A 24,411-nucleotide genomic window follows, 5' to 3' on the forward strand; every position below is an offset into this window, starting at 1 on the left:
GTGAACAGGTGTCTCGTGCCTTAACACAAGAAACTCAAACTCATGCCTTCAAGTACAATTTGATACCTCAGCTGAGGCCTTTAATATTCAATTCAAATATTTTATGGAAGCATTACTTCTTTCTCAAACTACGTTAACAAAAATATAGCCCCAAAACACCAAAAAACAAGCAAATTGGGTCGGGCGAGTTGGTCCATGAAATGCGTTGAAACCGTTTGTCATACTAATGCATATGGTTAGAAAGATCTTTTAAAAGTAGAATAATTTTAACAATCCACACACAATATGCCTCGAAATTGCATGATTTTTCCTTCTACGTCGTGAAGTAACACGGCTCGCCATTTTGTGGAGTCAAGTTTTTGACTCTCCACAAAATGGCAGAACGTGTTAGTTCACAAGTAAAAGGAACCGTGAAATTTCGAGGCATCTCAGGCAGGATGAAATTCGTGACTTGAGTTTTCAAGAACGTCCATGATCAGTTTATGAACATTCATCAACAGTTCATAACTGTTCATTACAGCAGTTTATGAACCAAGTTCATGAACTTCAATCCATCCATTCAATTCATGAACATTTAGTGGACTTTCATGAACTTCATGGATTCTCACGAAAGTCAATCTAAAACTATCTTTGCAGTTTAAGGAATAATCTTGACTGTACTGCAAAAGGTTTTTGAGTTACCAATACAAGAATGTTTGATGAATATTCATGAATGTTCATGGTTGACAAAAGACATGAAGAACAGTGATGAACATTCACGAGTTTCATGACCTCATTTCATTTTGAAAATGTCGAAAAAATGTGAAATTAAAAAACTGGACTAATTCCAATTTTGTTTTGTAAACATTTATGTGTGATTTTTATGATTGCAAAAAACTTGGGTATAAATTTGATGAAAAAAAAAATGTAAGATGTAAGTAAAATAAAAAAATTGAAAAAAAAAAAAAAATCGTATGAAATTGTTAAGTATTATAATATCTTCATTCAAAAGAACAAGTGTATTGTTAAAGATGCTATGTCAGATTTTTGGCCCCAAACATTAAAACATTGATTTTTGTAGTGAATGGTATTTCAAAGAGTATCACCCGCCCTAACGAAAACAATTTGAACTTGCCAATCACTCCGATCTCAACAAACTATCAAGTCGGGTAAGATGGCCGTCAAAGTCAAGCAGGTTGTTTTTTTTGCAAATTGAAGACTCCGCCCAACTTTACTGCTTCTACGTAAAAAGTGTTTCTGACTCGCTACCACTATGATTACTGACGATTACATTAGTACGATAATGCGATACGATAATGTACGATAAAGTGTGACGTCAGATGTTCAGGCTAGTCTCGTAGTAGTATGGTATAGTGCACTCTTAAAGTTGCTATGTCAGATTTTTGGCCCCAAACATTAAAAAATAGACTTTTTGAGTGAATGGTATTTCAAAGAGTATCACCCGCTCTAACGAAAAAAAGTTTAACTTTTACTTTTACTGGTCAGGAACCATAACAACAATTTAAAACGTTTCTTATAAAACACATAAGAATTGGTCACGTGATATAATTGTCGGGATCCCGACATAAACTAATTTTGAGCACTTTATTTCACTGCTACAAATAATTGGCGGACTTTTTCGAGCAATGGCTCAAATGAAAGCTTGTAACTTTCTCGACCCCCATCAAAATACGTATTGAATTTTAAATCTAAATTTTTGTGTAAAATCGGCAACAAATCTGACATAGCAACACTGACATACCCCAAAACCAACATATTATGCAAAATACTATGATTGTCACGTATATAAGGCTAAATCCTTCCCCAATACTAAAACTCAACTCCTGAAACCATAAACAAGTATTATCATTATCCGTAGTTGTTGAACCACATAGAGAACTAGGTAAGGGAAACAGACATACTGTTTAGACTTGATTCAAGTCCCGTTCTCGTGCGAGAGGTCCCTAAGCATGCCCGCAGTCAAAATGTAGCTATCGTGGTCCCGCGTGGTTGGGAGACTATGCAGAGCATCACAAAACCATAGTTTTCTGACGGTGGCACGGGATTTGGACTTGAGTCAAGTCTAACTTTTATTCGGCCGAACTCAACATCTTTTGCAAGCTCAACAATATTATCAAAAGACAGAAATGAACAATGTTGCACACTGATTGTAAATACCATTTTCGACAATCCAATTCTACAAAATGATTATTACCCCTGCCCCCCCCCCCCCACCACCACCACCACCAAATACCACCCTCACCCCACATTACATTTCGCAACATCTGTATACACTATACTTATCTTCATCTTGCATGGAAGCGCGGCGTCCCGCTAGTAGTTTGAATTAGAAAGATAATTATTTATTCAGCCAACGTTAAAAAGTTAAAACCTAAAACATTGGGAAAAGGTAGTGTAGCTCGAGCTCTCCAGATTTAACAATTACAACATTACATTTTTAAGAACATAACGAAGAAAATACAAAAATATAAATATATACAAATAGTTGTCATTAAAAGCACGAACATCATGAGGATAAAAACTATCTATGAACCATTTACTACCTTTAAAATCCTTAGAAGGGAGCAATTGGGTGAAATTCGTCTTAATAATAATAATAATAATTGTGGCTTCTTATATAGCGCTCCTGGCCCTGTAACATACAGTATTTCCTGCAAGATGTGGGACTACGTTTTGAATTATGAGACCTAATTCTGATAGCACCATGTAATGTTTTACAATTGCTGTGGCGCAATTTGCTGCCGATCGGACCAGGAACACCGGGTCATAACACAGTGCACATACACATCGTAGATATTTTGTTGTTGGTGCTTGCTCATTTCTTTTTCTCTTTTCGATAAGTGCACTGGGTTCTTTTACATGCGTTACATAACACATGGGACCAACGGCTTATGTCCCATCCGAAGGACGAAGCAATGGTGAAGTGTCTTGCTTAAGGACACAGGTGTCACGGCTGGGGATTCGAACCCACACTCTGCTGATCAGAAACACCAGAGTTTGAATTCGGTGCTCTTAACCGCTCGGCCACGACACTTCCATTATGGACCTATAGTGCTATAGTGCGTTTACACATTCTGTCATTATAGATTGATTCGCTAGCACCGATAATCATCTCTTCTGAACGTACAACATAATTAAATGCTATTATGCAAAGTCAGTGGTTCTACTAGGCAGTGGGAAGTTAGCTCGAAGGTCATGCACAGAAAGCCGAGTCATAACACAGTGCACATACACATCGTAGATATTTTGTTGTTGGTGCTTGCTCATTTCTTTCGCAGTGAAAAGTCAGTGGTTACACACGATACCGCTTTAGACAGGAGAAAGCAAACATTTCCTGCAGTACACTATGGCTGACACGACCGAGGAATCTTCAGGCCATCAAGAAGCCCCCATGCCACTAAAGCAATCAGACGCACCCAGCAATATTGTTCGACTAAATGGACTCAATTTTCCATGGATGGTAACGCAGGAGTCTCTAGACACACTACGAGCTTACGATGTATGGGATGATGATGTATGGGTTGCTACTTATCCCAAAGCAGGTAAGCAAATATATAAAGTTCCTTTTTAGCGGCCCACCACTATGATTGCACCATCTAGATAGCCACCATCCCGACCAAAGTGCTTGTTTGGCCATGGTTTGGCCCACCCATATGGTGTTACACCCATTCGCAACGTTCCCAAATAGATCATACATCCTTGCTCTATGCAAAGATAGAGCTAGGTTACATCACTATTCCATGTTCTATGTGTGGCAATGAACATTCTCTCCCTTTCCCGGATGCTTCCCCAGCCTGTCCCCACTATAGGGTGCGTTCGTTTAGCTTCCCTGGGTCGACCCGGTCTGCCCCGGTACGTCCGAATAGCTTTGGCGGGGCTCACCCAGGTCCGCCCCCAGTGCCCTGCTTGTGGAGTTGATCACTTGGGGGTGTCCTGATGTGCATGCCGTTACCACGAGAGGGCGAGTGTGATCGTTCGATTAGCTCTTGTCAGGGGCTCACCCGAGTGAGCACTTCGGGGTCGACCCAGGGAAGCTTATCGAACACACCCATAAATTAATGGCCCTCGCGAGCTGTGGAAGCGACGATTAACGCACGTTTCATGAGTGAATACATTTCGGATCAGGCAACTGCAGTCAGTGCGCGGCATAGAGTTATATATTAGAACTAGAGGGCACACGAGTGATGCTTCGTGCACAAACGCCACGGGACCGCAAGATGACAAGCGCGTCATTCTGCACGCGCGTTGAATATGAAATACACGTTTGAGGTTTGTTTTATTGAACGCTCACTCACGCGATGCTGTTTGTTCAACTTACAAAATGGCCGCATAAACACACGCTGTGAGATGCCAGTTTTGTGCGCGGTCATCAGAGGTTTCGTTTCATTTGCTGCAGTGCCCTGCTTGTGGGTATCCACAGAGAGGGTCACTTGGGGTGACCTGAGGTGCATGCCGTCACCACAAGAGGGCGAGTGTGATCGTTCGATTATCTCTTGTCAGGGGCTCACCCGAGTGAGCAGTGCGGGGTCGACCCAGGGAAGCTTATCGAACGCTCTCAATGTGTTGGCTATTGGGGAGACTAAAAACCATAAAAACAGAATAGGAACCAAGTTAATGCTACTACCAGCCCAGGTTTGACTCTTTCGTTGTATACAACGTGAATGATTCCAAGGTGTTATTAGTGTTGCAAGATACACTAAGAATAATCAACGGAATTTCATCCTTTCAAATCAGGAACAAATCATGAAATAAAGCAAATTGTTGTCAAATTAATTTTGTTTCGCATTGTAAAGAATCTTTCTACAGTAATAACTGACGTCGTATAGCTACCAGGGCTTAATACCAGCCACCTATGAACTCGTGTGGATGTAAGGCCAAGTAAAACAAAAACACCAGTTGATCGTCCGGGTTTTTCCAAAAAGAGAAGGATGAGGGGCTTTTTATAAAAAAAACTAAAAAACAAACAATTCTTTCAAAGCTTACCACCAAGTATTTTAATTCAAACTGGTCACCAATTCTTCAGTTTAAAGTCAGCACTTACTTTATGTTTACAACGTCTTTTAGGAACTTGTATTTTTTTTTAAAGATTATAGTTAGTTTAATGAGAAATACGCAGAAAATGTGTCTTTTTTTGGCAAACAAAATATATAAAGATAGTAAACAGAAACAACGATGCTGCCTCAAGCGAGGATGAGAGAGTATGGGACGATTTGATTTGGCCAAAGTGGTGTTCGAAGCTTTGGATGGTGTGAAAATTAGTGAGAAGTAAGCCAAACAAAAAATAGTATTGACAACCAAGTATTAAATCTATGAAAAGAGCTGGTGTGATCAGAGACAATAATTGCTTCCACAATAAAAATTAATACATGGACCAGCAAATTTACTATTTTTTAATTACTTTTTCGTCTAGATGTGCTTGCCAAAAAACAAAAAAATTAACATACGTGTATTTGGTAATGAATTAATTTTTAGAATATTATGTTTCTTAACCATAAAACTATTTGTATACCACCTGTATGGACAGGATCCCGGTCGATCGCATTTCACTCTCCAGATCTCGCCGATGTCACGTCTCAGATGTCCGGCGTGCTCAAAGTTCCGGGTGACGTTACAGTGCATTTCGGCACGCAGTAGTCACGGTCTCAGAATAAATGTCCGGTGATGAGCCAAGCTTTCCGAATGACGTAGCTGGGCTTTTCAGCATGCTGTCGTTGCGGGCGTTTGTCTCCCGCGCTCTACTGCCGCCTATAATAATAAATCCCCGATACTTTTTTTTGTTATCGTATGAGTGCTTTTTCGCCTGGCAACGCACAACCCTTCTGGCTTTCAGAAGAACCTTTTTGTAATTCCCGCTTCTCGAAAACTCGATTATATGGTTGCTTTTTCGCAATGTCGTAGACGCTCCGAGTTGTTCATCACACGATTTACTTGTGGACGCCGCCATGACAGCTACGAGCTCGAGCAAAACACAGTCGACTCAGCCCGGCACTAAAATCGACCATTTTCGCTTGTTGTGCGCAAGTATGAAATGACGTAATATAGCCGTATTTGGTAATCCGGAGCTTTTAGCACACCGGACACCTGAGACCGCGACACAAGTGTAGTGACTGACAACAGGCCAGGATTCGAACCCACTTTGTAATTTACACAACTTGAGTCCCAGACCGCTATGCCACGACACAATGTTTGCGCGATTAGCTTCCCCGGGTCGACCCCGATCTGCCCCCGGTACAATCGAATAGCTTTGCCGTCATTCCAGGGGCTCACCCGGGTCACCCCCAAGTGCCCTGCCTGTGGAACGGGTCACTTGGGGCTGTACCAAGGTGTATGTCGTCACAAAGAGAGGGCGATTGTGATCGTTCGATTAGCTCTTCAGGGGCTCACCCGATTGAGCACCGCAGGGTCGACACAGGGAAGCTAATCGAACGCATCATGTGTATGAACATTGGACACATAATACTGTTTCCTTTTCCCCCACCAGGTACTCACTGGGTAGTGGAGATAGCCAATCTTATCTTCGCCAATGGCAATGTAGATGAAGTAAACAGAGCTCAGCAATCGTACCCAGTTGAGTTTGAACCCTCCCAGCCGGGGAGACCTAAACATCGTATAATGTCTCCCATACCTCAATATAAAGCAATGACAGAATGGAAAGCACCGAGGGTTATTATGACACATCTTCCAGAGGAAATGATGCCTTCTCAGATTTATCAAGGAAAAGGAAAGGCAAGTCATAAAATAGTGTGCTATTATAGGGAACTCATACTACTCATTAAACAAGGCGATGCCTGTCCCTTATTGGCTGGTGGTGTGGCTTTCCGCTTTCCAGGAAACGATGCCTTCTCAGATAATATATCAAGGCAAGGGAAAGGCAAGTCATTCATTATGTAGTGACCTCATGTATAATTCATTAGGGCGATGCCCGGCTCTGATTGGCTAAGAGAGATGTGGCTTTCCCTTTTCCATTTCTTCTCAAATGTATCAAGGCAAAGGAAAGGCAAGATACATTATTCAAGGACCTCATGTACTATATTCATTATGAAGGTCACCTTTCCATTTCTCTTGAAGCCATTATACACTTTCGGAACAGAAACAAATAAAAGTTCACAGATTTACAAATAACTTACAGGGTTTACAGAAGGTAATGATAAAAGACTTCTCTTGAAATATTATTCCATGAAATGCTTTACTTTTTGAGAAACAATTATAAATTCTCGACATCGAGAATTACGGATTTATAATAAACACATGTCATGACACGGCGAAACGTGCGGAAACAAGGGTGGGTTTTCCCGTTTTCCCGATGACCGATTGAGCCTAAATATTCACAGGTTTGTTATTTTATATATAAGTTGTGATACACGAAGTTTGGGCCTTTGGACAGTACTGTTTACCGAAAGTGTCAAAGGGCTTTAAAGAGGAAGTGATTCCTTCTCAGATTTACCAATACATGTACAAGGCAAAGGAAAGGCAGGTCATACTTTTTGACAATGGGTTGCTCTGTTTTGTCTCTGTCCCTCTGCTATGCAATATATTTCCCACTCTCACTGGCCCACTGCTTTCAAAAGGACACTCAAGACCTATCTTTTCGTTGGTCTCATGTAATCTGTAATAATATTATCCAGTCTCTCCCCTATCTTTCTGTCTTTCTATTTTTTTACGGGACACATTTGGTAATTTTTAAAACCAGTATTCTTACTTGGTGTACATAATTTATCCTAACATTATGTATTAAATAACAAACCTGTGAGAATATGGAATCAATTGGTCATCAAAGTTACAAGAGAAAAAAAACACATGTTGCCCAAATTGGTGTGCTTTCAGATGCGAGCCTTTGAAGTGAGAACCCCGTTTTTCTCAAAACCAATGTAATTATCAACAGCTCTCCAATGCTCGTATACCAAGTAAGTTTTTATGGCAACAACTATTTTCAGTAATTACCAATAATTATTGTCCAGTGTCTTAAAATGCATTTTATAATGTCCTATTTATTTATATTTATTTGTTTGTACTTTGCAGGTGATTTACGTCATTCGAAATCCGAAGGATACAACTGTATCCAACTGGAAGTTTATTAAGCATAAGTCATTTCATCCGCGTTACCACGAATGGGACTTTTTCGTCAAGGAGTCTTTCACTGAAGATAGTAAGTTTGGTATACTACTGGGAGTAGTGAATTTGCACAGAGGACGGTCTAATTTCAGGTTATTTGTTTGTGACTTTTGCTTATAATAGTGATACTATTGCCATGTATGTGATGAAATATGAGTGTGTGACGTCATTTAAAGGCACTGGACACTATTGGTAGTTACTCAAAATAATTGTTAGCATAAAAAGTTACTTGGTAACGAGCTGTTGAAAGTATAAAACATTGTGAGAAATGGCTCCCTCTGAATTAACGTAGTTTTTGAGAAAGAAGTAATTTTCCACTAAAATATTTTAATTTGATTTCGAGACCTCAGCGGAGGTCTCGAACTCAAGCATCTGAAAACACACAACTTCGTGCGACAAGGGTGTTTTTTGAGTTCAAATTTTTACGGGTTTGTTAGTTTATGCACATGTGTTTATGCTAGCAATTATTTTGAGTTAGAAAGATGTAAAAGTAGATGATCTACACAAATTGGCCGTGAAATTTCGTGGTTTTCGTTTGGTCAAAAAATTGACTCCCATAATTGGTCGACCGTGTTTGTCGACGAGGTAAAAGGAAAACCACGCAATTTCGAGGCACATTAAAACAATTTTGTGGATCATTGCATTCTACTTTTGAAACCTCCTTCTAACCATAATGTTACAAACGCGTTCTTTAGACCAACCCGTCCGATCCAAGGCAACGTGTTCCTTTAATCATTCAAATTGACTTTATTTTTGTATGTACTTCAGTTTTATTCGGCTCGTGGTTCACTCGTGTCTTGGATTTCTGGAACAAACACCAACATGACAAAAACTTTCTTTTTCTCAAGTACGAGGATATGAAAAAGGTAAGACTATTTATTATTTGTTTTTTTTTTGAAGATAAATTATAATTTGTTTAGCTGCAACTTTTAGCTGGAAGTGTGTAGTACAGGTGAGGCAAATGTCTTTAAAATATAATTCGCATGTAATCAAGTTTGTATACTTATTGTAATATTTTTTAGGATAACTGTTTATTTTTCGATGCGAGACCAATATACCTTTATCATGGTGTGGCCATCTTGATTTTACTCCATTCCAACTCGTACCAAACTGAAGCTGGACGAAATAATAGTCTGGTGCCATGTTTGCGCAATGAATGTTAGCATTCATTACTGTAATTGGACACGGGGAACATGACCAAGGTGGTGACAGCGTGATAAAGGTTTAAACAGCTGCACTTCAAATTCCTGTGATTGTTTTTAATTGGTCAACCAGTCTAGTTTAAATCTAATTTAAACTTACTTCATTCTTTTTTTTTAGGATAGAAAGGGAGCGGTGATCCAAATCGCAGATTTTCTAGGAAAACGTCTTTCAGATGAAGAAATTGATCGTGTAACTGAACTCAGCAGCCTGGAAAGCATGAAGCAAAGGTTTTCAAGCAGTAAACCAGATGGAAGTGCGCCCCAAGTGATAATAGCAAGCCACCATCTGCTGAAAATAAACCGAAGCTACTAGGTGCACCTTCAATAATCAGAAAAGGTTGGTGAATTACATTTAGTTTATGTTGCTTAAAGGCACTGGACAGTGTTGGTAATGACTCAAAAATAAATTTAAACATAAAACTTACTTGGTAACAGGCAATGGGTATACAACTTTGTGAGAAACGGTTCTCTCTGAAGTTACGTATTTTTTTGAAAAAGAGGTTATTTCTCACTCATTTGAATCTGATAAAAGACTTCAGGTCTGCAGTCTTTAGGCATTAAAAAGCACACTGCACATTTGTGCAACAAGTTATTTCTTTCTTTCGATATTCTCTTGCAACTTTGATGGCCATTGAGTCAACATTTTCACAGATTTGTTGTATTCATATGTTGTGATACACCAAGTCTTTGACAACTACCAAAGGTGTCCTGATCAGTGCTTTTAAAATAAATGATTTTAATGGTAGTATAATCAGGTGATGTTTACTCCGCGGTGGTAGAATAAAAGAAAACGGTTCTCTAAAAACAAACTCTACCTGGCAAGTACATACACACATGGTGTTACCGCAAACCAAATATGTATTGATACCTCACCATGCAATACCTCAAATCATGTAAACAATATTAATATAATATATCTTTGTTTATTTCCAACCCAGGGGTGGTGGGAGACTGGAAATCATACTTCACTGTTGCACAAAGCGAGGAAGTCGACGCTTTGTATCAAGAGAAAATGGCAGGATCCTCACTCACCGTGGAGTTCTAAAAAAAATAATTGTTGTCTTTTATAAGAAATGATTATTTTTGTACAGTGCTGCTCTTGAATATCGACACATTCGTGTCGGGATTTACAAATGAACCATAAGATTTCCATTTGAATCGATTGAGCTCTTTTTATAACTGAAATGTCTGTATTGTTCTCTCTCTTCTCGTTGGCTCTATAAATAGAGCGTTGACAAAAATATTTCCGAAATCCCAAAATTTAGCTTCAAACCATTTGTGTTTTGATTTTTTTTGTTCTCTAAACTCTGATCAGTTAGCATTCAGACTGAATATAAGTTAAGTAACGAATGTTTGTATTGTTACCAATCCATTACAATACCTTCATTATACCAAACCGGAACATTGCATTCCTGATATATATTTTTTCGGGTATGTAGCATAATGAATTCTTTATACACTGTTCGTTGAATAGTTAATACAAGTCATGTAACATTTATTAGCAACTTAAAACTGTATTTTCCGTGTGCTTTTAAACAAATCTATTTTCAGATTTTGGTAACTATTTAAAATAGGTGTTCTCAAGGGCTCTGCTACAGGCTCGAAACGTCTAACCTTACTGTTTAAATAAATTTGGTTATAGCACAGGGCCTTTTGGTTGGTAAGCAATCTGCATAATCTAATCCAATTAGCTCGTTTATTGTTGTTATAGGTTTTCTCGGTCAATTTCGGAAAAAGAGCAGCCAATTTAACCACCAAGCTATTCTATTTCGCGCAAAATCGAATGCTACTCAAAAGGGTCATTCGATTTCGTTTTATGATTAGTCAAATGTAATGTTGCGTCATTCGAATTAACAAAATAATCATTAAATTTAACAATTCATCAAAGCAGCATTCAAATTCGCAGACGCTTCTTGAGGCGTGTGTGTCACGAAAAAGAATGACGCTACGCTAAATTGAACAGAGTGCTTAAGGAATTTGACTCGACCCAAAACGAAATTGAATGGCCGAATTCTGAATTTGAAACGCAGTAACAACTGGAAAAGCAAAACAGCTTTAATTCGAACGCACGAAAATTAAATTGACTGCTCATTTGCCGAATTTGACCGAGAAAACCTATATTATAGGATGCATTGACGTGGCGGTAACAACAAATACGTTGTCTATATACAAACAAAAACTTGTTGTAATATGATTGATTGAAAATACTCTATTAAGTTTTAAAGTTTTTAAAGTGTGATGTCTCTTGTATTTTTGTATCCTGAAAAGTACACTATTGCATAATTATGTGCTAACTCGTGTATCGCAGTAACACATTAACTGACTTGTTCGTTTACTCCTCCTTACAGACTCTTGGTGGCGCCCTTTGTTCTACAGAATTCAAATCCTTTTGCTTCTGAACCTGAGTCGATTTCACTTATAAGTAAGTTAAGACTAGCCCTATAGAGATATTTAAAACTTAAGGCGAGATCTAACCTGAGACGAGTAACTCGTCCTTCAAGATAAGGCTATAGTCTTTTAAACTCTTTGTGATGTTGAAATCCAACCAAGGTCAACTGCTTCAATGTCTCGAGCACCAATCTGGGTGTAGCCTACACGGATTTTGGTCATTGGTCACCTATCGGCCAGCAGGGGTCATTTTACGAGGACATCTTTATATTATAGTTTCGCATTTATTTCATCGGGCTGGTATTAGTGTCTTTGCTTTGCATTACTACTAGAAATATATTATTTCACACGTAAACGACGTTCTCTATAAATTTTGAATTAAGCTGTCTTATTTGTTTCGTCTGTGTCTTTACACTTTTGTTAAGATTGGCATTTGCCATCATTTTCTACAAGGCACTGTCCCGCCCCCTGGTTGAATTGCAGTGTGTACGGGCAGGATCTATGATATATAATTCCATGGCTACACTCGTAGTACATCTCGCAGTTGAAGGGGTCCGAATACCTTCCATCGACCTTACCCTCACAAGTGAAGGGGGTTTGGGGTATGGTTGCCGGCAGGTCGGTGGTTGCGAATGTCGTGGTGTGCTCCCCATTGGGCGGGATGGACGAATCTGTGAATTTAGAACAGAGTCGGAAAAGATCTTGATTTGCGTTTTCAATTTTCGTAAACTCAGCACCAAATTCAGACCCCAAATCAACTAACTCGACATTGGAGTCGGAATACATTGAGAGAAACGGCTCCCTCTGAATTAACGTATTTTTTGAGGGGGTAAATTCTCACTAAGGCCCCTTTTAGGCATCGGAAGGCACACATGTTTGTGCAACAAGGGTGTTTTTCATCCATTATTTTCCTGCAACCTCGATAACATTGAGTAAAAAGTTTCACAGATTTGTTTTTTATGCATAAGGTTGGGATACTGGTCTGTGACAACCACCGAAGGTATCTGTGCCTTTTACATTTAACATTGTTGATGCAATGTTTCAAAGAATTTCTTACCGGGGCAATTGAGCCATTGGCGGATCTCCTTTGGAGAGTTGCTGATCAGAATGGTATCAAAGTAGATGACTTTGAAGTTGCGGCCGGGTGTACGGGTGTTTATACCACCTGGTCGAATCTCGGTGCACTTGCAGGGATCCTCCACCGGGATGACCCATCGGTATCTATGGGCGGCGTTCGAATCCGGTTCCTGTCCCATCTGACACACCATCGCTAAAAACGTAAACCGATACAAGAGTAAAATAAAATAAAAACATTGTTCAGTAAATTGAACCTACTGTTTGTTTCAATGTACTTGTAGCATACCATAAAACTAACCCGTGGAAATTTCATTTGAAAAGGTGACAGCATTTTTATAGATATTGCCAAAAATCTGGACCGGTTTTGTCCACCCAGCAAGAATAATCTGGAATACACAATCTGAAAAACGTTACTGTCATATCGCTTCTCATATTCGAAGTTTTTACTATAAGAGTGATAATACTTTCTTAAACCGCAGTACTTCGAAGTGAAAAGATTAAAAAATGCATGTTGAATTTAAAGCTGATGTGTGATACTTCTTACCTAGTAGGCCTACGCTTGTATACTAGCGCCATTAATTTTCAGCGTCTTAATACCAAACGTATATAAATCGTAATTGTTTTCGCAGAAGCAGATGCGCATGATTAATTGCCTTCTTCAGATCTTAAACGGTTAATAAGAGGATCTCAACTGGCTGCCAGTTTCACAAAGAATGAAGTGCCAACTCGGCCTGTTTGTTTTCGAAGTCCTTCACATGAGTGATTAGGAATACCTCATCAATCTCATCCATCCATACCCATCTGTGGGGCAACGGGTCATTTTCTGTGTCATCGGCCCGAGTGTGGAACCATTTATTAGCATGAAACCTTACTATTTCGGGTTAAGCCAGCTTACGTGTGTGGTTCCACTGTTCGGACGTCCTCAAATTTTTATGGGTATCTTTTGCAGCAGAATTACACGAACGTATTTGGTTCAAAGACGCTCAAGATCAAAATTACATTCAGGTATAACTTGTTCTCTCTATAGTGTTTTCAGTGCCAATAGGGCCCAATTTCATGGCTCCGCTTGCAGTAAGCAAATCATTGGGTTAGCAGGGAACTTTTGCTTGTGTGCATCATGCTTACTCCACGTTACTATAGGCATTGTATGCTTACACACTAGCACAGAAATTCGGCGCTTGCCTTGCAAGTGGAGAATGGTGACCAGAATTCGGCAGTTAGCAGAGCCTTGAAATTGGGCATCCAAGCTAGTACAATTCACCTGTGATTACGGTGTATAACAAGACAGTAAAAACGTGTGAACCACGTTTTTTTCCCTTTTAGTTTAAAGTGCTATATGAAAACCAGAAAGGTAGCACTGTTGGTACGTATATGCAGTGGGAAAATAATCCAGCTTCTTTTGCTCCTTATCGGATAAACCTACCACATTCTCAGTCGATGGTACTTGAACAAGTTTTTTTAATAGCACAGGGGCTCATCGTTCATAATAAAGGCACTGGACAGCTTTGGTAATTGTCAAAGACTAATCTTCTCACTTGGAGTGTCTCAACATATGCACAAAATAACAAACCTGTAAAAGTTTGAACTCAAATTGGTCATCGAAGTTGCGAGAGAATAATGGAAGAAAAAAAACACCCTTGTCGCACAAGTTGTGTGCTTTTTAGGATGCTTGATTTCGGGACCTTAACATCTAATTTTGAGGTCACGTTTAAGTGTAAATCAACTTCTTTCTCGAAAAACTATACGCTACTTCAGAGTACGCCGTTACTCGCAATGTTAATGCTATCAGCAGCTCTCCAAATTGCTCAGTAATTAAGGTTTTCATGCTAAAAATAAATGTTGAGTAATTTCCAATATTTTCCAGTGCCTTTAAGTCTAGTAAATCAATGTCCATTTTAAAATGATGCAAACAACATTCTATTGGTTGCACATCTTCTCTCTGCTTTTTAATTTTCAATAATTTTCTCAATTTTTTCTCTGCTTTTTAAATTTTTTATATAATAATGTAAATCTGTATTTTAATTCAGTCTCAGGACTGCGACAAGCAGATGTTTTTACAATAAACCAGTAATAATAATCTTCTACCCCATACAGTCTTACCTTCAGAAAGACATGCAATCACAGCAATACAACTCAAAATACAGACGCCTTGCAGAAACACTGCCATTTTTGTTCGAGTAAAACTGTTTTCTATAATGCCTGTCGTGCTTGAGTATTTAATTAACTTGCTGACATATAGCCCTTATTTTGGCAGCTATGTAATATTAACGTAAATTGTACGTTAACCCTCTAGTCCCTGCACCGCCCAAATTTGCTGAAAACTAATACTTCAAGATTCTTGCAGTTATTTACTGGAATCGTAGTTCAAATTTTAAAAGATAGCCACAGCTTATTTTTTATGCACAATTTGAACCTTGGGATATTTGTATAAAAGTACAAGTTCGCATGAGAATAATACATGTCTCTCGTTAAACGGCTACGGTAATTTTTATGGCGAATATTTGTTTGTAAGGATAAAATGGACACAATGGCTTTTCAAGGCTTTTATCTGACTCAATGATTATACTAATAAAATGCGAAGGCGTGAGTTTCATGAATAAATACAGTTTCCTTTGTGTTTACTAATGAGCGTCTTGTTGGAGTAAGAGCTAATTAAATTAGTTCACCATCATTAGCTTCATTAGCTTAATAATCGAGGATTCTTTTGATGTTCCTTTTTTTCTACAAACACAAGCTAGCAAGGTTTCCTCCTACCACTACAGTATATCGATTGGCGGCTGGGCGGTCCAGTGGCTAAAATGGTTAATTGCTCTAATATTGAAATCTGGCCACACATTTAAAATATGTTGTTGTCCGTAAATCAATAACATATTTCTAGCTTGATACTAAATAATGTTGTGTCGAAGATAAAACTTGTGATTTGTTTGTATTAAAACACAACCTCTTAACTTTATCACAGGTTGTTTTAATAATGGTCACCTTAACGGCTTTACGAGATAAACCTACGAAAACTTAAAAGTGCGTAAATTTAAAATGTTTGGTTGCGTAATTTACAAATGCTATTTAGTGAAACGCTACATTTTTTTCGAGCAAAGATTGACTCGTTACTTCGAGTCTCCAATTAGCTTGCTGACTTACGCTGCCATTAACATTAGCAAAGGGAACAACAGGCTGATGTGCCTTGTTTCGTAGAGCTGCTAATCACGAAATTAGCTAAGCACAACCGAATTGATGCTCACTAGAAAAAGGTTAAAAGCCAAACTATCATGCAAGATGTACAATTTGTGACTCTATCCGGCTTATTTTAAGCAACATTCTCACATTAAAGACACTGGACAATATCGGTAATTGTCAAAGACACATCTTCTCACTTGGTGAGTCATCAATATATGCATAAAATAACAAACCTGTGAAAACTTGAGCTCAATTGGTCGACGAAGTTGCGAGATAATATAATGGAAGAAAAAACACCCTTTGTCACACGAAGTTGTGTGCTTTCAGATGCTTGATTTTGGGACTTCAAAATCTAATTCCGAGGTCTCGAAATCAAATTCAAATATTTTAGTGGACAATTACTTCTTTCTCGAAAACTACGTTACTTCAGAGGGAGCCGTTTTCACAATGTGTTATACTATCAACAGCTCCCCATTGCATGTTACCAAGTAAGTTTTTATGCTAACAATTATTTTGAGTAATTACCAATAGTGTCCAGTGCAATCAAAGGGTTTAACAGTTTTTTCAGGCAATTTAAACTTTCGTGACACGATCAGATGGAAAAACACACAATTAGAAACCAAACGTATGGGAAAAATATGCCTGTTGTAATCACTATGAGTAAAAAACAGTCGTTTAATGTGGAGTATAAATTAAGGGCCGAGTTGGTTATAGTGTGCACACACGTCCCTCGAAATCGGCCATTTTTATTTGTAGAATCAATTTAACACAATTCTTCATTAATGAACACTTATATAGCTCTCGCCTAATTAAATTATGGATTGTTGTCACGAAAATTGTTTCCAAGACCCCTGGGCAAATATTAATGCTGAGTACGAATTAAGGTGAATGTTTGATTAACGTTGACGCATACGTCCGTCTATTTGAGGATTCAAAAGGCAGCCACTTTTAATGTTGTAGATGAAGAGCTAATCAAAATTATATATCGCTTGCATAATTAATTGTTCGTGATGGCCAAACTTATCCCACAGTATTATTTTAAAACATGGGCATTGTTGACGTATCGTTTGATGCAAACCTCATTTCTTTTAGATACCTATCTGTGGAAGTGGATGTGTCATTCATGGCTGAGCGGTTTAAGTACCTTGTTTGGTAGATACGTGTGCGATATAAGACTTCGATATTGTTATATTATCTCACTTCCTCTCCCCATGTTCTCACTGTTTTGGGTCGAAAACCACAAACCAAAACCAAGTGTTTGCGGCAAAGTAGGTTTCAATTCTTTTTTTGATAACATGTTTCGTGGTATCATGCGTTTATTGTCAAAGAAAACGACCGGGAAATTTATGAACAGTAGGTGATTTTTTTATTTTCTAACAATCAGTTGACTCTTAGTTCTTGAAAGGCATAATTAAGTTTGAGTCTATAAATGAAAGTTATGGTATAGAAGGATGATTTACACAAACGTTAGTTAAACTCATTTTGAAGGATTTTTTCCAGTTTAAGGTTTACATGAGTGTAAACAAACAAATATTTAATGAATTTGAAATGAGCTTCTATACAAAACAAATTCAGAATAGAGTTAATTTACAGTTTCCTCCGGTATGTCATATACGATCAACATGTTGCTTTTGAAGACACTGGATACCTTTGTCAAAGACCAGTATTCTCACTTGGTATATTCCAATGCATAAAGTAACAAATCTGCGACATCGACGTTTTTCAATACAAAAATAAATGACAAAACACACTGTTACGCTAATTTGTTAGCTTTCAGATGCAAAATAAAAGGCTTCAGGTCTAATTTTTGTTATTATTTCTTTAAAAAAAAATACGTTACTTCAGATGGAGCCGTTTCACACCATGTTTTATACTATCAACAGCTCTCCGTTGCTCTTAACCAAGTAAGGTTTTATGCTAGTAATTATTTCGAGTAAATTAACAGCAGTGTCCAATGCCTTTAACAAACAGATTTGTTCATAATCTTACCTTTAGAAAGGTGAGCCGTCAGCGCAAGTGAAATCAACAGATATGCAGATCCCCAAGACGCCGTCATCTTCCCGAGACACTCGTCTTCGAGTGTTAAATGTGTCGGTGCAGAGGTAGAAACGAACAGGGTCGTTCATTCATAGATGCCAGTAGTTTTATAATGTTCCGCCTTGCCTATCTAATTGCATAAAATATCGGAACAATACAAGATGATTGCAGTCTGGCCATACATTAAAAACATTCTGTTATCAATCTGTTTGCCTACGAATTATATTGTCACTTGCCACTTATGAATGAGGTAACTTATTTGTTTGAGACGGTTGCATGGCTTGTCTATCACCACAGTACACCTTTCAATAATGTATTGTATTAGTTTAAAACCAATGATACTACGGTTAGGCCTACTGCTATGATCATGATTTCTGCTTTATACTTTATGAACAACCCCCCCCCCCCCAAAAAAAAAAAAAAAAAAAAAAAAAAAAAAAAACCAAGATGGCACGTATAAGAGACTGTGGGTGTTTACTCTATTTAACAGAAACGTGTGCCATACTAAAACAGATTCACAGACACTATATACGGCCCATTCATACAATACAAACACTAATCATTTAAAGCCAAGCTGAAATTGTGGATGTCGACGCATCCTAGATACTCTCATTCCACTCTCCCTTAAAGGAACATGTTGCCTTGGATCGGTCGAGTTGGTCTTTGGCAAGCGTTTGTAACCGTTTGTTATAAAATGCATGCGGGTAGAAAGATATTGTAAAAGTAGAATACAATGATACATACAAAAATGCCTCGAAATTGCACGGTTTTCCTTTTACCTCACCGACTAACATGGTCGGCCATGTCAATGGGAGTCAAATTGTTGACTCCCATAAAATAATGGCCGACCGTGTTAGTTCGTAAAGTAAAAGGAAACCCGTGCAATTTCGATGCAAATTTGTGTGGATCATTGTAATCTACTTTTAAAACTTCTTTCCAATCATAATGCATGTCACAGTTACAAACGCTTTTATAGACCAACTCGTCCGATCCAAGGCAACGTGTTCCTTTAAAGCCATTGGACCCTTTCGGTAAACAGTGTTGTCCAAGGCCCACATTTTGTGTACCACAACTTCTATATCAAATAACAAACCTGTGAAAATTTAGGCTCAATCGGTCATCGGAGTCGGAAGAAAACAACGGAAAAACCCACCCTTGTTTCCGCGCGTTTCGCCATGTCATGACATGTGTTTCAAATAAATCCGTAATTCTCGTTTACGAGAATTTATATTGTTTTGCTGTTTTCTCAAAAAGTAAAGCATTTCATGGAATAATATTTCAAGAGAAGTCTTTCACCATTGCCTTCTGTAAACCCTGTAAGTTATTTGTAAATCTGTGAACTTTTTTTTTTTCTGTACCGAAAGGGTCCAATGGCTTTAATGTGTGACTAGTTTGTGTGCGTTCAATTATTTCAGTCCATTCTTGCATTGTTCTTTCTCATCGATACGGACGTATGTATGCACGCAACAAGTTTGCTTTTAGGATCCCTCCCCACTTAATATATTAAGATTGTTTGCTCCAATGATATATTTTGATTGATTGAGTGGGAACAAATTGAGTTACGAACTATAGCGAATAAAGCGAGGCTTACACAGACACACATTGCCAGTTCGGAGCTCTATGTGAGTAGATTCTTGTTGAGAATAAAATGGTCGATATCGATTGTGGAGCAAAGACAGTATCGTGGATAAATCCTTCTCGGTTAAGTCTATTGCCATTAAACGTAATTTCTTTGGTCTCAACTGGGCTGTAATTACTTTCTACTCCCTTTTAATATTGACTTCAATGTGAGGTAATTAAAATAGGATCAAAACACACAATTGGCACTACGGAAGACGTTTTTTTTTTATACCCAAGCAAAGGATTTGTTTTATTATTTTTTTTATTAATTGAGAGTCTGTCAAATTAAACATGTGAAGGGAGGCTTGGCTAGATGGTATTGATGTTTATATGGAATGCCTCTGTGTGTGTTCTCGCGGCTTACACGTGAAACTGTCAAATGCAATGCGTTTACATGTCGGCAAAATTATTCGATGAAAGTCTACAGCACCTCTCCGTGTGAAAACTCTTGGTGGCGTCGTTTATTTTTGACCGGTAGAAAATGTCTTAGTTTCAAATGGATGGTAACACTATTGTGTTTCTAACAGTACTTTTAAACAACGATTCACCAAAACATAACACTGACTATCTCTATTGACTTGTTAGAAGTCTACCTGTTAAAGGCCAACTTTAATGTTATTACAAAAATCACAAACAAAATTAAGAACTAAAATTTACAGTAAGTCGTTCTTCTGGAACATGATTCCAGTGTCGAACGTTTCAAAGAGAGAACGATAGTGAAAGAACACAAATAATACATATAGAAGAGTTTGCGGTAACACCATGTAATAACAATCTCTAAATGAGTTGGGGTGGTTCTGAAAAGAACCGTTGGATTAACTCGACGTTTCGATCAGTATGCTCTGATCGTCTTCTGGAGAATTTAGAGATTGTTATTACATGGTGTTACCGCAAACTCTTCTATATCTTTTTTCCACCATGCAAAGTTTCAAATCCTACTTACAAATAATACAAACAAATTGGTCCCAGGTAAATCGACAGACAAATAAAGAACCAATAGCTCATTCGGCTTCATGCTGGCTTGGCCCGCGGTTGTTTTGACAATTGCGCGTGCTGTGCGTACACACGCAGGGCTTCAGACGAGCCTGAAGCCGAATCCAAAGCCGAAGCCTTTGTTTTGAAAAGGGCCTATGTCTGTTGGTCCAACCATTGTTCTTGGTAATGTTCACGTGCTCGGATTACCGGATAAGTCTGCTGCCATCTAGTGTTCCAAAGTCTCCTACTGTGAGTACTACCACGCAAGTCCGTTACTTCAGTATAATGCCAAAGCACCATTTAAACAAAATGCAGTTGCAGTTTGAACCCGTTCAGCCAGACTCATTCATCTGGAGCCTATCGGGAAAGTGTAGGTCATGTGGGCACCAGGGTCAGGCTTTTTGATAATTACCAGCACAGTAATTGGACTGATAAGAGCATTTTGTAGCGCGCACGCTATTAATTTATGCAAATTAAGTAACTTGCGCCCTCGTTGTCAACTCATCAATAGTAGATAAGATCCGTTGCCGTACGGTTAGCGCAGCGACGACTTTTTGGCTGTGACGTCATCACTCTTTGCGCATTTTATGACGTTTTACACAATCTGACTGTACGACCATGAGAAGGCATGAGTATATTGGCATACTGCAGCGCAGGGTTAAGAGCCGATTTAAACCAACAAGTTGATGCTGCAAGTATCAAAAGACTATTTCATTGGACACCCCGGTCTAATACATTTTTGAACGCTTCTGTTTTTAAGAAGTTTGAGCTTTTGCCTTGTGCTGCGTTGTCTATTATTCAGTATTCACAACACTACACAAGCTGATTTGCTGTTAAAACTGATACAATGGGTTCGCCAAATATAGTGAAAAAAAATCACACTTAACACAATACCATGGTGTAAATGGTGTTTAAAAAACTATAAAGTCTGCCAAAAAATTACATTTTTGTTATTTTAGCACCCTAAGATGTTAATTTTGATTACATTATGTGACAACACCCATCAGACTCGGGAAAGTACTGAGTATACAGTGCTAACACATCGGTGTGTGGGTAACAACAAAATTAAAATGACAACTTGTTACAAGTTGCAACTTGCAGCCGATGACCACTCGCATCGACCGGTATTGCCACCAAATGCCATGAAGTGTTGGCCAGTGTCGCATCGCAAGTGACGTGCTTCACCATTGTCGCATAGGTAGTACATCGAACAGTCGTAGGGGTCGGGATAGAGTCCACTGATAACTCTTCCCGCACAGGTGAAGATGGTAACCGGTTTGTCGCTGGTTGCCGGTTTGTCGCTGGTTGCCGGTTGGTCGCTGGTTGCCGGTATGTCGCTTGTTGCCGGTTTGTCGCTGGTTGCCGGTGCAATGCTGGTTGCAGATTGAGTAGTAATAACTGTCGACTGAAAAGCTGATATTATGTCTGGCAACTCGGTTTGTACGTTTTTGTCAAGAGAAGTATCTGTAAAAGCAATACATTGTTAATATTTTGAGGACTATAACATTTTATGTATTTTTAAAGATGTCAACTCCCCATAAAACTTCCTGTGTTATTTGAAAGCGGCTTTTATGAATAACGTCTAGCTATAGTAGTAAGAGACTTGACTCGATGGAGTCAAATCAAATAAAAGCATTACTCTTTTTTATCACCAGTGTTGTATCTGGAACCCTTAATTCGAGATGTTGGCATTCCAAATACTCCAAGTTGGTTTATTATTTGCCGGTACTATTTCCCCGTTTCTCGAGATCTCAAGATCGATCTCAAACAAGTCGGATAGCACCTCTAGATAGGAGACTTCATGAAACAGTGCCGCCTTTACAAGCAATCCAAACCCCATTAATTTCTTTTAAATGCATTTGACACTGATTGTATCAAAATAGTTATAAGCATACAAATTTACTTGGTAACGGGCCATGAAAAGATGTTGATAGTTTAAGTATAACATTGAGAAAAAACTGCTCCCTTTGAAGAAACGTAGTTTTTGAGAGAGAGGTCACTTCGCACTCAAACATTAAAAGACTTAAGGCCGGAAGCCTTTTAGACACCTGAAATAACACACACTATCGTGCAACAAGGGTGTTTTTCCTTCATTATTATTATTTATATAACACCCAAAAGCGCGATCCCTTGCCATTTTGATTGGGAGTTGTCCCTGTCCGTGCTTAGCAAATAAAAGTACCATGTGCACGCTGAGTCACTCGCCGTGCTTTTCGTTCCATCCGAAAAGTACCATTGCACGCTGGCACGCTGCCAGCGTGCAATGGTACTTTTCGGATGGAACGAAAAAGCTGAGTAAAAACATCACTGCGTGCGCGTGTCTTTGGTAACGCAGCAGGTGTTACTGCAAGAAGGCATAGTAAAATTACTAGCATTCGGCTTCTACAGTTGAAATTGTTTGTTTTGAAAGTTGTTTCTTTCAATCAAAATGACAAAGTTCTACTTGGATGTTATATAAAACAAATAATGAATGTTTTTCATTCGTGCAATGGTGCGAATATGTTCATTCGTTGAAAGCTGGAATGTTCCATTCAACTCGGCTCCGCCTCGTTGAATAGAACATTCCATCTTTCAACTCATGAACTTATTCGCACCATTGCACTCATAAACATTCATTATGTGTATAATAACCTCGATGACCACGTTTTTAGTCAACATTTTCACAGTTTCGTTATTTCATGCATATTTGTGATACTGGGCTGTGGCAACTACCAAAAGTGTCCAGTGTGATGTTTCAAAGGATTTCTTACCCGAGCAATTGAGCCATTTTCGGATCTCCTTTGGAGAGTTGCTGATCAGAATGGTATCAAAGTAGATGACTTTGAAGTTGCGGCCGGGTGTACGGGTGTTTATACCACCTGGTCGAATCTCGGTGCACTTGCAGGGATCCTCCACCGGGATGACCCATCGGTATCTATTGGCGGAGTTCGAATCCGGTTCTTGTCCCATCAAGCAAACCATCGCTGCACGGAAACAAATCACATCCATACTATGCAAACTATGTTTTCTTCGCCATCGCTGTTTTAAAGGCAGTGGACACTATTGGTAATTACTCAATAATTATTATCTTCTTGGTAACGAGTAATGGGGAGAGGTTGATGGTATAAAACATTGTGAGAAACAGCTCCCTCTGAAGTGACGTAGTTTTCGAGAAGGAAGTAATTTTCCACGAATTTGATTTCGAGACCTCAGATTTAGAATTTGAGCTCTCGAAATCGAGCAGTGCGCACAACTTCGTGTGACCATTGTGCGACATGGGTGTTTTTTCTTTCATTAATATCTCGCAACTTCGACGACCGATTGAGCTCAAATTTTCACAGGTTTGTTATTTTATGCATATGTTGATATACACCAACTGTGAAGACTATTTTTTTTTTAAATTAATAAACCCTTGATTCGGTTTAAGTCTTATTTCTGTAGCGATCTGGTATCCAAAACTAAATTTCAAAATCGCTAATTCGATTCAAATAGATTTTTTGTCCAGGTAAAAATACATATAACATTGATTCACACTTTTTGAAAACATGAGTTTAAAAACCAAAAGCACTAAAAAAAACAGTCAAGCAGTTATATTTTTTTTTAAATACAAATACTGTCAATCTTAAAGTGACCTCAATGTACTTCCATGCGTGTTATGAATTTGAAATAAGCTTCTACAAACAAACCTTCAGAATAGAGTTAAAGTTACATGCTACCTCCAGTAAATGTAAAAGTGTCACGTCAACTCGGTGCTTTCAACCAATTAGACAAACATGCAGATTTGTCCATATTACGCTTACCTTGTGTAAGGTGTGCCGTCACAGCAAGTGAAACCAACAGCAAAACA

The 24,411-nt window shown here is 38.6% G+C and overlaps 1 protein-coding gene and 1 pseudogene across 1 annotated transcript; one reads left to right on the forward strand and one right to left on the reverse strand.

Annotated features, from left to right (window-relative positions):
- Nucleotides 1-3,206: 3,206 nt before the first annotated feature.
- LOC117292812 lies at nucleotides 3,207-11,088 on the forward strand (annotated as a pseudogene).
- Nucleotides 11,089-11,734: 646 nt separating this feature from the next.
- On the reverse strand, nucleotides 11,735-18,121 carry LOC117292775. Its single transcript, XM_033774924.1, has 3 exons — nucleotides 17,943-18,121; nucleotides 12,760-12,972; nucleotides 11,735-12,373 (listed from the first exon to the last, which is right to left on the reverse strand). Exons 1-3 carry the CDS (start codon nucleotides 18,007-18,009, stop codon nucleotides 12,123-12,125), a joined length of 531 nt encoding a protein of 176 aa, XP_033630815.1. The 5' UTR covers nucleotides 18,010-18,121; the 3' UTR covers nucleotides 11,735-12,122.
- Between the last annotated feature and the right edge of the window lie 6,290 nt (nucleotides 18,122-24,411).

Source organism: Asterias rubens, chromosome 7 (assembly GCF_902459465.1).
Source record: "Asterias rubens chromosome 7, eAstRub1.3, whole genome shotgun sequence".
In the NCBI taxonomy this organism is placed as follows: domain Eukaryota; kingdom Metazoa; phylum Echinodermata; class Asteroidea; order Forcipulatida; family Asteriidae; genus Asterias; species Asterias rubens.